The following is an 18,304-nucleotide window of genomic DNA, read 5'->3' on the forward strand; positions in this document are numbered from 1 at the left end:
ACAATAAGTAATCAATTATTTTTGCTGCAGTATATACTCCCCTTCAGTCAGTTTTTAGCTGTACAATAATTTTAAGGAACCTTGCAGCACATTTCCTGTACACAAATGAAAATATCTAATGTAATATAAATATTTGGATTATTTAAATCAATGAGAATTGTTTCAGAAGGATTACACAATGATAATAAATATATTTAAATATAAAATTTGAAGTTGCAGAATATGACTGAATTACAAAACATACTGCTTAAAAATTTGTACAGTTAGGCATTGGATTATTTCACCATTATTGTTAGCATTCCCTGATAAAATAAAACTATAATCATATTCTTAAAAAATGAACAGAAAACATATACACAGCTGTAATGAAATGCTATTTTACAAAAGGGCCCATACTCCACTCATTTTAGTGCACTCTTAACATCACTAATTCATTCCGAAGACACACGCACACACATACACGCACAATCCTCCTACCACAGCTATGTACCAAATGAGGTAGGGCCACCTAGTCCTTTACTACCGACAATGTTAATAAATATAATATACATTTTCCACATATGTAAAGTCAATTTTTGTAGTCTCACTAAAAATAATCACAAATTGTATTTGGAAGTCCCTCATATCTCAATACAGAATGCAAACACTTACATATATAAACAAAACCACAAAGGAAACAAAATGTGCTTGGCAACTTTGTTCCAAATTTTTACAATGGAAATTTTCCATTAAAATTGTACTACATTATATACCAGTAAACTAAACTTGAAATAAAATTTGACTTTGCAGATTTCCGCATGACTCTTCAAGACTCGACCCATTTCAACATAAGTAACTTATGTACAAAATATTCTGATTTTAATGTAAGTACCAGAATTTGCAACATCACAAAGAAAAGATACATGGAATAATAGAAAAATTTAAAAATACTGAGAGATGCAACAAATTTAACTTACAATGATTATCATCCTCTATACAAAACTGTTCTTTACCTCCAGGGTGTAAATAACAACTGCATATAACGCAAAATGAAAGAAAATTAATGATTACATACCAGATTTTCAAATTTATGAACTTCTTTCACCTAAAAATTAGCAAAAGACCTAACACACATTGATGAAAAATAAAGGCCATACTGTTGCACATATACATATGTATTTATGCTTACTCAAAAAAGTCTTGGGAATGAGAAAAACAAACAAAATTAAATTAGTGATATTATGAAGGAAAAGTAAATGACTAAATGTAAAATAATATGTTTTACTTACGTTACACAAGTACTGACAAATGCGTTCTGTATTATACCATCTGTATGCCTATCCTTTTTGCCAAAATGTTAATGAAAATAACACACAGCTTAATAGCATCAGATATCATTGATGCGAAATTGTTTCCCAACAGTTTATGTACAGTCCAAAAAATTAAACTAGCTGTCATAGCTCGAAGACCCGTGGTCATGGCCAGGACTTGGTGGCGTACTTGGATTGCTGCTATTGTTGGAAGCTATTGAATGTCGTGGACTGCCACCACTTACAGTCTGATCCTACAATATAAAAAGATAATACAAATAAATAAAAGATGCTTATCAATGCCATTTAAAATGTCCACACACACACACACACACACACACACACACACACACACACACACAACAATTGTAAAAGGAAATATCTATGCTGAAGAGTTCTCAGCCATGCCTTGTGATCACATTCATCAGTTTCAAGATATTTAGTGTGGGCATTATTATGAAAAATGATACTGCAAAATCAAAATTTTCGGTAATTTCAAGCCTTGCAGTGTGCCCCAGTCTATAGCAGGGGACCGGACAGGGTGGGTAGCAGAATGTGTGTGTGTGTGTGTGTGTGTGTGTGTGCTAGTATTCATAGAGCTTAGAAGTGAAGCAAAATGTTCACACTTGTTTCCCTAAAATTGTGATAAGATTTTTTTTATTTTTACAGTGAGGAAGATTTTCACATCTTTTCCTGGCAGCTCTACTGTTTTGTCTTTAACTTAAAATGGAGGAACTACATATGATAATTAATGATCATACAAAACAAAATGTACTCTCCTTCGTTAAGATGTTACAATGATGATGGTGTGACGGCAGTTGCTCAAAAATTTAACCTTTTATGATATTCCCCACCCCCTCTCTACCAACTGCTGTCAATTTTTTTGAGGACTGCAGCTAAACTCTGGCAACATAAATCAAAATGCATCTTAAACTCACTGAAACACTAAGCTCTTTCTCTGTTTACCGTTAGCTGCCGCAAAGCAAACTTATAATATGAATGACTTACTTACAGATACCTCATAACAATGTTATCTCCATCAAAAAAGTCTTTAACTTATTAAAACACACTTGGATGTGCTATACAACAGCTGTCATACAAAACATGCATCAGAGTTAATAGTTCTACCAATAATACAAAAATCAATCATAGCAATATGCTCTTCCTTATTCAGTTGTTTCTGGTGTTTGATAAACTGAACTACCTTTTATTGGAGAGCAAATGATCAAGCACAACACAGGGATTAACAGAAAAGAAAATAATACACACTCTGTATGATGAAATAAAAGAAATTATTCAGATAGTGAAGGGTGAAGAAAATTTAATAGTCATGGGTGACTGGAATTCGGTAGTAGGAAAAGGGAGAGAAGGAAACGTAGTAGGTGAATATGGATTGGGGCTAAGAAATGAAAGAGGAAGCAGCCTGGTAGAATTTTGCACAGAGCACAACTTAATCATAGCTAACACTCGGTTTAAGAATCATGAAAGAAGGTTGTATACATGGAAGAACCCTGGAGATACAAAAAGGTATCAGATAGATTATATAATGGTAAGACAGAGATTTAGGAACCAGGTTTTAAATTGTAAGACATTTCCAAGGGCAGATGTGGACTCTGACCACAATCTATTGGTTATGACCTGTAGATTAAAACTGAAGAAACTGCAAAAAGGTGGGAATTTAAGGAGATGGGACCTGGATAAACTGACTAAACCTCAGGTTGTACAGAGTTTCAGGGAGAGCATAAGGGAACAATTGACAGGAATGGGGGAAAGAAATACAGTAGAAGAAGAATGGGTAGCTTTGAGGGATGAAGTAGTGAAGGCAGCTGAGGATCAAGTAGGTAAAAAGACGAGGGCTAGTAAAAATCCTTGGGTAACAGAAGAAATATTGGATTTAATTGATGAAAGGAGAAAATATAAAAATGCAGTAAATGAAGCAGGCAAAAAGGAATACAAACGTCTCAAAAATGAGATCGACAGGAAGTGCAAAATGGCTAAGCAGGGATGGCTAGAGGACAAATGTAAGGATGTAGAGGCTTATCTCATTAGGGGTAAGATAGATACTGCCTACAGGAAAATTAAAGACATCTTTGGAGATAAGAGAACCACTTGTATGAACATCAAGAGCTCACATGGAAACCAAGTTCTAAGCAAAGAAGGGAAAGCAGAAAGGTGGAAGGAGTATATAGAGGGTCTATACAAGGGCGATGTACTTGAGGACAATATTATGGAAATGGAAGAGGCTGTAGATGAAGATGAAATGGGAGATACGATACTGCGTGAAGAGTTTGACAGAGCACTGAAAGACCTGAGTTGAAACAAGGCCCCCGGAGTAGACAACATTCCATTGGAACTACTGACGGCCTTGGGAGATCCAGTCCTGACAAAACTCTACCATCTGGTGAGCAAGATGTATGAAACAGGCGAAATACACTCAGACTTCAAGAAGAATATAATAATTCCAATCCCAAAGAAAGCAGGTGTTGACAGATGTGAAAATTACCGAACAATCAGTTTAATAAGCCACAGCTGCAAAATACTAACACAAATTCTTTACAGAAAAATGGCAAAACTAGTAGAAGCCGACCTCGGGGAAGATCAGTTTGGATTCTGTAGAAATACTGGAAAATGTGAGGCAATACTGACCTTACGACTTATCTTAGAAGAAAGATTAAGGAAAGGCAAACCTATGTTTCTAGCATTTGTAGACTTAGACAAAGCTTTTGACAATGTTGACTGGAATACTCTCTTTCAAATTCTGAAGGTGGCAGGGGTAAAATACAGGGAGCGAAAGGCTATTTACAATTTGTACAGAAACCAGATGGCAGTTATAAGAGTCGAGGGACATGAAAGGGAAGCAGTGGTTGGGAAGGGAGTAAGACAGGGTTGTAGCCTCTCCCCGATGTTATTCAATCTGTATATTGAGCAAGCAGTAAAGCAAACAAAAGAAAAATTCGGAGTAGGTGTTAAAATCCATGGAAAAGCAATAAAAACTTTGAGGTTCGCCGATGACATTGTAATTCTGTCGGAGACAGCAAAGGAGTTGGAAGAGCAGTTGAACGGAATGGACAGTGTCTTGAAAGGAGGATATATGATGAACATCAACAAAAGCAAAACAAGGATAATGGAATGTAGTCGCAATAAGTCGGGTGATGCTGAGGGAATTAGATTAGGAAATGAGACACTTAAAGTAGTAAAGGAGTTTTGCTATTTGGGGAGCAAAATAACTGATGATGGTCGAAGTAGAGAGGATATAAAATGTAGACTGGCAATGGCAAGGAAAGCGTTTCTGAAGAAGAGAAATTTGTTAACATCCAGTATTGATTTAAGTGTCAGGAAGTCATTTCTGAAAGTATTTGTATGGAGTGTAGCCATGTATGGAAGTGAAACATGGACGATAAATAGTTTGGACAATAAGAAAATAGAAGCTTTCGAAATGTGGTGCTACAGAAGAATGCTGAAGATTAGAGGGGTAGATCACATAACTAATGAGGAAGTATCGAATAGGATTGGGGAGAAGAGAAGTTTGTGGCACAACTTGACTAGAAGAAGGGATCGGTTGGTAGGACATGTTCTGAGGCATCAAGGGATCACCAATTTAGTATTGGAGGGCAGGGTGGAGGGTAAAAATCGTAGAGGGAGACCAAGAGATGAATACACTAAGCAGATTCAGAAGGATGTAGGTTGTAGTAGGTACTGGGAGATGAAGAAGCTTGCACAGGATAGAGCAGCATGGAGAGCTGCCAACCAGTCTCAGGACTGAAGACCACAACAACAACAACACACTCTGTTATGCCTTAGATCTAAAAACACTATCCTAATCTATTGTGGTCATGACAACACATAGTTGAAAAGATACAATAATTCCTGGTATTACTTATCTAGATCTTAGAGGTTTCCATTTCTTTTTATTTAAGTACAAGAAAAAATAATGCTTTCCATAACTTCACATGCAAATCACAGAGCAGATAACTGTCTACCAAGTGTGTGTGTGTGTGTGTGTGTGTGTGTGTGTGTGCGCGTGCAAACCACCATGAGGTACATGGAAGAGAATACATCCCATTGTACCAGTTATTAGGGTTTCTTCCTGTTCTGTTCATGTATGGAACATGGGAAGAATGACTGACTGATTGCATCTGTGCTTGCAGTGATTATTCTAATCTTATCCTCATGGTCCCTATGTGAACGATACGTAGGGGGTTATAGTACATTCTTAGAGTAATCATTTAAACCTGGTTCTTGAAACTTTGTTAACAAACTTTCTACGGATAGTTTATGCCTGTCTTCAGTAGTCTGCCAGTTCAGTTCCTTCAGTATCTCTGTGACACCCTCCCAAACCTGTGACTATACGTGTTGCCCCTCTCTGTACACATTCAATATCCCTTGTTAGTGCTATCTGGCACGAGTCCCACTCACTTAAGCATATTCTAGGATGGGTCACACGAGTGATTTGTACGCAATCTCTTATGTAGACAGTTCTGAACATTTTGAGCAAGTTGCCAATCTCAGCGCCACTTTGAAATCTTATCACTATCTGACTGAATATTTATGCAGCTTCTTTCGGACAGTACTTAATTATAGGTAACTGAATCATCCGCAAAAAAAAAGGTTACTATTAATATTGTATAAGGTTACTATTAATATTGTGTACTAACAACATGGACGAAAGCAAAGGTCGAACCCATTTACTAGAAGGGTAGTAAAAGTGATCCACCAAACTACCACCCAATATCCTTGACATCAATTTGTTGTCGGATCTTAGAATATATTCTGAGCGCAAACATAATGAGGGTACCTCAAATGAAATTATCTCCTCCATGCCAATCAGTATTGATCAAAACATTGATCATGCGAGATCCAACTCACACTTTTCTCAAATGACATAATGAAAGTTTTGGATTGAGGCAGTCAGGTAAATGCAGTACTTTTTAACTTCTGAAAAGCATTTGACTCCGTGCTATATCTCCACTTATTGTCAAAGATATGAGCATATGGTGTAGCAAGCAAAATTTGTGGCTGGATTGTGGATTTATTGTAGGTAGGATGCAGCAGGTTATCTTGGATGGAGCGTCATCAAGTGGTGTCGAAGAAACTTCGATTGTGCCCAAGGGAAGTGTGTTAGGCTGCACAAGATGATAAAATAATTTAATGAATTTCTGAAGCTGGACAGTATCTCAGGCATTGCATGTAAAAGTATATTTCTGCTATGCTGCAGCAACAGTAGGGGTGACAGGTGTGGGGGAATGCTACGCTGTTGTACTGATTGCCGCATTATCTGGGAACTTACTAAGAAACTTTTCTTCTAAAAGAATCATATAAAATATGACTATGTTACATTTATGCATTATTACTATGGTGTAATAAGGCACAGAAATAATACAAGTAAAATGTTATGTTCATGTTATTCTTATACCTGGTCACACTGGTGTAATTTGACAGAGCGTGTGGTGGAGAGGAGGGGAGATGTGTATGCACACGCATTTCTAACAGCAGATTTCAAAGGTTCAGCTAGAATGCACAATCCTCAACTTCTTTTTTTCTGTATCTATCAACTGCTTGATGTCTGTACTAGATTGAAGGTGGATATCTTTACTCATTTCGGTGTTTGTATGTCATCCAGGACTTTCCATTACAACGTAAGCATTATGTTTAAAATATTCACCCAAGTGACACATATCAGTGCATGTAGTGGTGTAATAGATACAATACATTTAAAATAAAATGTGTTTTTCATATAAAATATGTATTTTATATACGTTTTTCATGAGTAATGAAAGGTGGAGGAGGGAAAAAAATCAGTGGTGCGATATAATTTTTTGGTATCTATGATTTAGAAAAAACTGTCTTTGTCAAAAATAATGTATGTTAATATCTGTTTATGTCATAAAAAATTATATCACTAGATATGAAAACAATTCTCTTTGTGTAAAAGAGGTGTACTTGTAGGATTCTTACCCATCTTGGTTGTATTTATATACCACATACTGTATGTCATTTATTTCTGTTATCAAAAGAGAGAAAAAAAGTGAACCACATCAGGTACAGGAATTGAAGTAACCAAGCCACAGAAAACAAATGAACAAAATACGTACTGAACAGTGTTGCTTGGTAGTTTAGAGGTGAGTGGCTACACAACTACAGCAGGTGACTGAAGCAGCAGGTGACACAAGGTGGAAAGTTGGTCACAGAGTGTCTGTGCTTACCCATCACATTACCTACTGCCCACAATAGAACACAAGGTATAAGGCAACTACCACAGTGTGGAAGGTACTGTATTATCCTAAGAGATGACAACCGTGTGGACAGTGGTCAGTTGATAGGAGCCACTACTACTTTCCCTGTTCTGAGTCTAGAATTTATATGTCTAGAAGTGTATGTCTTACATTGCTGAAGACAAATCTGACACTAAATTATTGAGAAAAGTCTTAAATTTCAGACACACGATTCGAAGACTACAAGGACAGGAAGACTGTATTTTCAATATGATACAATAATTTGTTGTGAATTATTTCCACATTTCAGACTGCATTCAAGTATGGAAATGTTGTAAGTATTTCCTTTCAGCTGTCTGTTTTCTGCACATGTCACATTCAATGAAGCACAGACAATGGTAAGTTTTGAGTAATGCATATAATCATCTGATGTTAGCATGTTAGATCTCACTTCTTTTGCAAAATACAGCATAATTAAAAAAAAAAAAGAATGTATCTAATGAACAGACTATTCAATTGGAATATCAATGGAGTATTGTAATCCACTGCATTATTAAACTAGCAACTAAGGACAGGATAGATCAGAACAAACAAAACTTACTATTGGTATAAAACAAACACTTTGCTTTATTTTTGTTACCACAAAGACAAACCAAAATTACAATGAATACTATACAAAAATGAAGCTGTGGTGGCAACATACTATTATACTATATTTCCTCACTCCTTTCCCAAAACACTCCTTCACATCACTGTGTGCTGTGTACAACTCCTCTTGTCTGCAACCAGAATGAGCTAATCGGTGCCAAATTCCTATCCTATCCAGCTGTTACCTCTCGTTCACAGGTGTCAGCCACCCTTCTCCACACTTCCCTCCTAGCCCTCCACAGATTTTCTCCTCTCACCCAGTCCACTCAACACAAACCCTCAATTGTAATTAGACTCTGATAATGTACACTGAAACATCAGAAAAAAATAAAGTCATAAATCAGTTGATAAAGCTTTGTATTTAGGATGGCTGAAGACTTTAGCCAGATGAGCTAAAATAGAAGTGAAGGGAAGAGTTAAAATAGTAAGATGGCAGACAGTACAGTGTATCGTATTGAGAACGCTCTTGTGATGATCGGAAAAGTGGCAGGAGGAGGAGGATATATGAAGAAGGAAGTGAAGAATGACTTACTAGAGGCGGTGAGTGAAATAAGAAAATGTTTAGAATCTTTGAAAAATGAAGCAAAAGCAAATAAGATGGAGAATAGGAATCCTACAAGAGAGGTTAGCAACATCCACTAAGAGACGAGCGCGGGAGAAGACAGCTGCACTGGTGGACAACTAGCGACATCTATTGGAGAAACTAAGGAAACAGCACATAGCGGACAGTGGCCTGCTGGGCACGTAGCGACATCTATTGGCGAAACACAGGAAACAGCACATAGCGGACAGTGGACTGCTGGTCACCTAGCGACATCTATTGGCGCACATAGCAGACAGAGACAGACAGAAGAGACACCTACAGGATCTGAGAAGAACTTCAACGGAAACATCGGTGTGGGTAGCTTTCTGGAAAAAGCAAAAAAAGATGGAAATAAGACGGAAATGGGAGAACTGAGGCATAAAGTGGAGGAGATAACTGATTTCCTAAAAAACCGACTAGGGATGTTAATACAAGAGCAAATAAAGAAAACTCTAGAAAAGGAAAGCCACCTAGACGCAGAGAAAACCAAAACTGATGGAAACAACATACAAACTAAATACAACAACAAAGTTAAACCAGAGGGAACAACAATATACAGAAATCCTCTGCTCCAGCAACAAAATCAGCTACAAGTCCAAATCAATGCACATGAGCAACATAATAAAACCCGAAATCAGGTTAATGAACTAGAGGAACCGACTTGGAGTACTGTGGCAGGGAGGAGCTGGTACAGAAGAAACCAGAGTAATTATAAAACCATAATGGGTACCAAAAAAGATGAAGAAATGGAAGCAGCAGAAACAACAGCGTGGCTATACATCGGTAACTTAAAGAGAACTGCTACAGCAGTGAAATACCTTAACAAGAACGGAATACTGTGACAACTAGAATGTGAAGAACTGCGCACACTGGGCGACAAAAAAGCTTTCAAAGTAGGCATTCCGTTTGAAAAGCTACAAATCACACAAGAACCAGAATTCTGGCTAGAAAACATAAAAGTACGTCGATTTCGTTTCCCAAGACAATCAATGGAAGAGGGAGCAGAGCTCAACTAAACTAAGAAGAAAACCAGAAGAGCAAGAAATAAAAGCAGTCTTGTGGAATACAGAGGGAGTAAAAAGTGATCTTAACCTAACACCAACAGACATTCTGCAAAACTCGGATCTTGCAATTCTAACACAAACCTTCCTGATAGACAGCTGGTAACATAAAGATTTCTATAATTATCACCTAATGGCAAAGAAGGGAGAAAGAGGATGACCCATGGGAGGAATATCTATCCTACTGAAACCCTGGATGATGCCCACCAAAAAAAATCATAAAACAAGAAAATAGTATGCTAATAGAAGCAGCAAACATAAATATAATTGCAGCCTATTTTAAACCGCACACAAATGCTGTAGAAATAATTGACGAAATAGTCACACTCATCAAACAATGCGACAGCAAACCCACCATTATTGCAGGCTATCTCAACTGCAGAATAGACACAGAAAACTATAAAACAAAACTAGTCGTTGAAACCCTAGAAGAAGATGGTTTCACCCTACTTAACGATAGACAGATACCTACATACATATGCCACAATGGGAAGAGCACCATTGATATCGCATTAACAAGAGGAGACATAGAAGGAAGTATTCAGTCAATATGGCACAACTCCATTACTCCTATACGAAAGCACATTACAATGAAGATAAAAATAAATATCGTCATGTCACCGCCAGCAAGAAAGACCCACCAAATCACACAAAGAAAAATTTATATAGAAAAATTAACAAACCAGCAAGAACAATGAACACAAATAGAAACTTTCATAGAGGAAGGAGACCTTGAAAAAGCAACAGACCAAACAGAAGACCTCCTAAAAAATTCAGTGATACAAACAATCCCCAAAACAAGGACGGCCAAAAGGTGGTTCGATGCTGAATGCTACAGCAAAAGGAACACTGTTCTAAGAACCCTCCACAAACTAAGAAACCAGCATGACGAGGAAACATACAAACTGTATGCAGAAGAGAGGAGAATCTACAAAAAACTAATAGGAGAGAAGAAAAAAGAATACATAGAAAGAGAGACAAAAAGAGAAGTGGATGAAGCAGAGAAAGACCCATACATAGCAGCAAGACCAAGAAAAATGGCTCATACACCAAATATAGACCTGAAGGAATGGGAAGACCACTTCAGTAAGATACTGAACAAATGAGGACTCAAAACACCCCCAAAGAAAAAGAAAAAACATCAAACTAAGGAAAAAGAGAACACATGGGAACCCCTAAATGAAGATGACGTGAAAGAAGTAATAAAAGCACTGAAGAACAAGAAAGCAGCAGGACCTGATAATATACATAATGAACATATAAAAGATGCAAAAGAGGTCCTCCAACACATATGGACCAAACTGTTTAACAAATGCCTGGAACTTGGAAGAATTCCGACACAATGGAGACACTCGACAATAAAAGTTCTCTACAAAGGTAGAGGAGACCCAATGGACCCAAACAAGTACAGAGGCATAGCCCTGGAAAATACTCAATTCAAGATGTTTTCAAAGATAATAACACAAAAAATCCAAGCCTCTGTGGACAGTCATCTCCCAGAACGACAAATGGGTTTCAGATCTGGAAGATCAACACTTACGGCAGTCAGGCTTCTTCTAAACAACATCGATGATGCGCTACAAAAGAAACAAATGTTCTACACAGTGTTCATAGACTTTACCAAAGCCTTTGACCTATTGGAAAGAGAGCTCATAGTCCGAAAACTGGAAAACACAATGAGAGAAGATAGCGTATGGGCAAGAATAATCAAGTCAATCCTCGAATACAACTTAATTACAATATCAGACAACCTCTCTTTTTCGAACCCCATTCTGCTATCGGACAGAGTCTTACAGGGTGACCCAATGAGCCCTTTGCTGTACATTCTTGCCACTGAAGAAGTACTCCGAATTGGAGAAAATGAAGATGATGTGTATGTATATGCATACGCTGACGACATAGCCGTAGGTTCAACAGATATACAGAAGCTGCAGAGAATCAGTGAGAAAATAGACAGATGGTGCAGTGAACACAAACTACACATAAACATAACAAAGACAGAAATGGTAATTTTCAGAAAAGGAGGCAAAACACCCAAGAGTGCGGTAATCAGTATCAGAGGACAAAAAATAAAAATCTCATCAGACTTTAAATACCTAGGAGTGACACTGCAACCAACAGCCAAATGCTTCACAAAACATACAACAGAACGTGCAGCCCAAGCAATAATAGCAATACAGGACATAAAAAACATCCACCTACTCAGTCTAGAAACAGCCATGAAATTATTCAACACAAAAATCTTGCCAATCCTGGCCTATGGGATGGAGGTTATATGGGGCCACCTGACAGAAAAAAATCTAGAAACACTAGAAAAGGTAAAATTGACCTATCTAAAAAGAGCACTAGGTCTTTCAAAGACAACAAGATCTAGACTAGTGTACCTGCTAGCGAGAGAGACATTCCTAATTGAAGACATCAGCCTTCGATATATGATGCCACACACCAGGGCTTCCAGAAAGCAACTGAAGATCGTGGAGGACAAACGAGAAAAAATATGGCTGGAGTTTTATGGCACCGAAGCAATGACGAACCGCTCATGGACAGCACCAAACTTTGAACAGCGACATGTCATAACTAGACTTTCTATTTACGGCTTTCATCATCTAATCTGCAAAAACAAAACTTATCACGACCCAACCGCAACATGTGTATGTGAACTGTGTAACGAAGCCTGTGAACGATATCACATAGAACTGTGCAGTAAAAGAGTGAAATCGATAAATGAATATGCAAAAATGTAAAATGTAAATATAAAATGTTAAGCAAAGTAACTGTATATGGCTATTTGGCTGCAATTTTATTAAAAAAAAAAAAAAAAATAGTCTCGAGAGCTTTTAGAATTTCAGTTTTGAAAATGAAGCTTGTCACTTACCAAGAATGGAAAATTTACTATCACTGTGTACAACTAGCTTTTACTTACAACATTAAGAGAAATTAACATTTACATAATGTGGACAGATAACCATTTAAATATTGTTGCAGTAGTAGCAGAAACAAACAGAAATAAAAAATTGTATGCTAGAAAAAGTAAACTTAGTTTAATATTCAGAACATGAAGAAATAAATGAAATAAAACACACACACACAAAACATACACAAATTGTCATAATAATTCGCGTAAAAGGTATTAGATATGTAATGACTACTGGTCTAGCTCAAAAGTGGCCGAGATTAAATAAACAAATAAATATAAGAATTTTTAATGTGTTGCAGCCCTGTCAGCAACTGTGATTAATTAATATGTCAAAAATCTGCCTCAGTTGCGAAATTTTACTGGTCTTTACCCAGGTTTCAGCTAGAGTAATCTAGCCTTGTTCAGAAGCATAAAATAAACTCATACATGCCAGAATAAGGCACTGTCAAACATAAAAAGCTCAAGTACTGTGGCACCATGTCAAGCTACATTATTTAGCTGAGGAACAGCCCGGGCTCCACTTAGAGGAAAGCAGTCTGTTAGCTGCGCACGCTATGTTGGAACTGACTAAGTAGATAGAATCCCGATGCCTTGTTCTCTCACAAATTTACGGTTTAACATTATAGGTAATTTCCCAGTACATAAAATAAAGACAGCCAATGGCAGGCACCTTTGACTTTCCGTGTGCACATGCGCATGATCGGCTGTCTTGCTCGGTACATATCTGCATGCCACAGTCAGTTCCAATGTAGCTTAACATGGTACCACGGTACTTTAGCTTGTTATGTTTGACCGTGCCTTATTCTGGCATGTATTAGTTTATGTTATGATTTTGAAGAAGGCTAGATTACTCTAGCTGAAACCAGTAACATTCTGCAACTGAGGCTCATTTTTACCACTTACCAAACGAAAGCACTGGCATGTTGATAGACACACAAACAAACACAAACATACACACAAAATTCAAGCTTTTGCAACCAATGGTTGCTTCATCAGGAAAGAGGGAAGGAGAGGGAAAGACGAAAGGATGTGGGTTTTAAGGGAGAGGGTACGGAGTCATTCCAATCCCGGGAGTGGAAAGACTTACCTTAGGGGGAAAAAAGGACAGGTATACACTCGCGCACACACACACATATCCATCCGCACATACACAGACACAAGCAGACATTTGTAAAGGCAGAGAGTTTGGGCCTTGGTTGAATCTGGGAGTAGGGCTGAAGGTGAGGCCTTTGGATAGGACAGAGGTTTCGGATTGGGAGAGAGGTTTGGAGGAAAGGTTAACTACGGAATTAGGGTGTTGTGGTTCCAGATTGTGTTGATTAGAATTTTGAGGTTTTGGGGGGAGTGGAGCTGGAAGTGGGAGATTGAGTAGATGGGAGAGACTGGGTCTGTGTGCAATGAGAGGAGGTTGAGGTTTGCTGGAAAGGTTGTGAAGGGTGAGTGAGTTGCCTTTCCGGAGGTGGGAAACCAGGAGATTGGATAGTTTTTTGAGGTGGAGGGTGGCATGCTGTTCTAATTTGCGGTTGGCCTTTAGGAGGATGCTCTGAACAGCCGGTGTGGATGTGGGAGAGGAAAGATTGAGGACTTTTATTAAGGATAGGAGTTGACGGGTGTGTTCATTGGCTGAGTTGACGTGTAGGTGAAGGATTACCTGGGTGAGGGCAATGGATTGTTCAGTTTGGAACTGGTATAGGGACTGATGGAAAGAAGGGTTACAGCCAGAGATGGGAACTTTAAGTGTGAGGCCTTTGGGGGTAATGCCAAATGTCAGACAAGCCTGAGTAAATAAAATATGGGAGCGTAATCTGGCTAGGGTGAAGGAATGTTTGTGGAGGGAATGTAAATAAAATTTAATGGGGTTGATGTGAGGGTGACATGGTATTAGAAGGTGGAAAGTGTAACATCCTAATGCAGAGTGGGCAAGAGACATTTGAAAAGATGCAGCAGCAATGCGAATGTATATGTCTCAAGGTTCTAAAGCATGGAGATGCCTGGAGACAGAGGCATTCCTCCATATTTGGATGTCATATGACTGATTTATCATAAAAAAGGTATAGGTAAAAGGGAAGGGGGGAGAGAATATGTTCAACTGAATGAATTCATTTTCTGATTTTTCCCTCAATTTCTATACTTTCATTTTGTATTAAGCTGAAAAACAGCATAAGATTTGTCAGTAAACTGCAATTGTCTTAGTATAAACATGTTTTACACCATACATTATAAACAACAAGGGAGCAGGTCAGTAATTTGATAGCATCAATAAATATTAGATAAAAATATATGCATTCAGTTGAATTACTGAAATTTAATTGTATGAAGAGACTTATTTTGCTTACCTTGCCCACTTCATGTAGAGAAGGTACGCTACCCAATGCCAGTGATGCATGATGATGCAGAAGGGAAGACTCTGAATCCATTGGTGGACCATCCGGAGATCTTGGCAATGAGGGTGGTGTAACAGCAGGCCTAGGTGGAGCAGCTGAACGACGTGACGATGTAGAACCTGAACAACCATGATACAGGTGGAGATAAAGTGACTGTGAAGTTTTGGCTTTTACAGTCTTGGATGTTATTTACCACCCTTATTTCCAAGAAGTACACTATCTTCTTCATGGTCATTTAAATTATACAACAGGTACATTTTACCGTGAATTATGCATATATTCACAACAGTCTGCTTGACTTTTTCTATTGAGTTTTAGTGTTTTGTTTATTATTAATCATTCAACATTTATTAAAGCTGGGCTTATAAAATCTGTAGAGTTCCAAGTAGAACAAGTGACATTCAGTAACAAGCGCAGCAGCTGTAGGAACGAATGAGGAATTTAAAAATTAGTGCTGAGCTCAGAGAGTTTACAATCTTCAGAGAGCAATGCTAAGAGATATTACATTAGCCCATCAACTGCTATGATCCCCATTTGGGGATTTGTGTTTGTAACGGAAATGCTGTATTTGTAATTATGTTGGCAGCATCTGTCACTGTCTTATATTATCGACTAGAATGATTCATCATCAGCTGTTCTTAATGAATGAAGTTTACTGGATTATGTGTGGGAAGAAGTAGCGTTTTTCTTAGTTACACAAGTTGAATATTTTCAAAATAATGTAAGTTATATTGTTAGGTAAATAGTGCCTGTGTAATGGCATGTCCTATAATGGGTTTATAAGATGTTTATCAATTTTTTTTTCCAAGGGTTATTTCAGTTTCCCGAGAGGGCTCTCTGAATTTCAACTCGCATCTGAGGAGTATGGAAAGTTCTGCCTAAAACAACATTTTGTTTACTGTTTCTCTCCAGGCACAATGTGTCACTATCAAGCACTTTCTACAAGGGAAATTGAGGACATTGCAAATGACCCCAATTTCATGGCTTCTTCTGATGGTGAGGGTTAAGTGCACGATACCCCCAACATCATCAAGCTCCCTCCACATAGTGTAAATGAGATGTATCGCTGTGATGGTACAGTCTACAATACTCTGGCACATATGTTTCCAGCTGATGTTCTCGGTACCTTGGAAGAAAGGGCGGATGAAGAAAAAGTACGCCACTGCAAGAAGAACTGGACAAAGGAAGATGCAAGGTACAGTAATATCTACCTGATCTAGTAAAAACTGAACAGCACTAATTCCATTTGGTAACAGCACTAAAAGGAAAGTTTGCAGCTGATCATTTTAAGGAGAGTTTGATGAACAATATGAAAGTTGACTTCCAGTGAAAGAGTCCAGTACACTACCCAGAACAACAATTTCATCTTGGATCCAATGATTGCATTAAAAAAGTTCTTAGGTATACTGCTCCTCACTGGATACCACATTCTTATATTAGAATGAAGAGGAAGACTTTGATATACAGTGAGTATGACAGAGTATGAGCAGCAACACATATGGAAATGAAATGCCAGATAAATCTCAATGATAACATACATCTGAATAGAATCCCACCTGATGAAAGAAATAATCTTTTCAAATTTCTTCCCTTGATAGGATAAGCAGAATATGAAATGTCATGTTGTTTCTGCCAGCCTGAGCACTGATGAGCAACTGATTGGATATTACGGATGCCATTATCTAAAACACTTCATTCATGGGAAAGCAGTGCGATATGGATACGAGCACTGGGACATGTACTGTTCCCATCATTTAATGCCTCACAAATGAAAATTCAAAAGGATGGTGGCAAGAGCATATTGTGTTCAATCATCCACTGCTTCTGATCCAAGAAGGGCAGGAACGCTATCCATACCTGAAGGCATCCCCCTCAGGTGTTCCAGTCTACAATGTGGAACCCCATATTGAATGCTTTTTATATGGCACAAAAAACAAAAGCAAATGTAAAAGGAGACTGGCATGCCCCTTGATTCTCATCTGGGATTTGCCTAAAATATGATGTTTACATCAAGATTACTTCATTTTTTAAGTGTTACATTCTTTTTCCCAGAATTTGTGTCAGCCAAACAACCCAGGAATAAATGCTGACTGAAGAAAAACACTTTGGCAATTAGTGGTTTAACTTCACATGAGAGATAGTACACAACAACATTGAGCAAAATCCAGATAAGAATAATATGAACAGGCTTCACATAGCCCCGCCCCCCCCCCCCCCCCCCCCCCACACACACACACACACACACACACACAGAGAGAGAGAGAGAGAGAGAGAGAGAGAGAGAGAGAGAGAGAGAGAGAAATCAAAGACCAATGAGTAACATCATTCTTACCGTTATGACCTGAATATGTTTGAGCTGGACGCTGTGTATGCCCTGAAATACGTCGCTGCTCTGAATGAGAAGGATGTCTGGGTGGAGCATGTGCCAGCTTTGATCCTGAATGGAACAGCTAAAAATAAAATTGTTAATTATATATCTCATAACATGCTGTCACTAATAATTATCTGATTAGATTACAGGATTTGTATAAAAAATTAGTAATATAATTCAGTTACAAAGTTACAGCTAATGAGAGAGACCAATATACTATAATTATGTATTTTTTTTTTTTTAGTAAAGGTGAACAGTTATTCTCACATAATAAAGATAACGGCAAATGACATCTTACTTAAATTATCAATTCATATTTCGCTGACTCTTCCACTGAGTGGTGACCTCTCTGTAATGGAATTTGAGGACACAATTTTAGTCAGTGAACAGTAAACTAAATTATCTTTATTTCCGATACCTGCAGGTGCAAGCACGTGGGTATAAAAACAGTTTTTTGAGAATAATTCTAATTTTCTGTACAAAAAGATGACAACTAAATGGCTATATACAAAGGGGACCATGAAAAGATCAATGACTTTAAAGCATGGACACACACACACACACACACACACACACACACAGAGAGAGAGAGAGAGAGAGAGAGAGAGAGAGAGAGAGAGAGAGAGAGATGCTACAGTAGACACCAATTATTCATTCTCCAATTTAAATTCTTATCTTTATTTACAACTAAAAATTTTACAGAGTCTATATCAGCTATGTCTTTGCTTTAACAACTGATTTCCTGACATTCTTCTAAGCAATTGATTATACAAGAGGTAATCCCAGTTTGTGGTTCTGATATATAGAAATCTGCGTGCAGCAGTACTGTAATAGGCCAC

The 18,304-nt window shown here is 37.9% G+C and overlaps 1 protein-coding gene across 1 annotated transcript in view; it reads right to left on the minus strand.

The window, feature by feature from the left end:
• Positions 1-250: 250 nt before the first annotated feature.
• The window catches only part of LOC124794671 (serine/threonine-protein kinase Genghis Khan), a 367,558-nt gene continuing 349,504 nt past the window's right edge, over positions 251-18,304 (minus strand). Inside the window, exons 31-33 of the mRNA XM_047258205.1 lie at positions 17,427-17,544; positions 15,047-15,213; positions 251-1,543 (exon numbers count right to left, since the gene is read on the minus strand). Of these exons, the coding sequence (XP_047114161.1) occupies positions 1,427-1,543; positions 15,047-15,213; positions 17,427-17,544 (402 nt within the window). The 3' untranslated portion in view covers positions 251-1,426. The remainder of the gene's footprint in view (positions 1,544-15,046; positions 15,214-17,426; positions 17,545-18,304) is intronic.

Source organism: Schistocerca piceifrons, chromosome 4 (genome assembly GCF_021461385.2).
Source record: "Schistocerca piceifrons isolate TAMUIC-IGC-003096 chromosome 4, iqSchPice1.1, whole genome shotgun sequence".
Taxonomy (NCBI): domain Eukaryota; kingdom Metazoa; phylum Arthropoda; class Insecta; order Orthoptera; family Acrididae; genus Schistocerca; species Schistocerca piceifrons.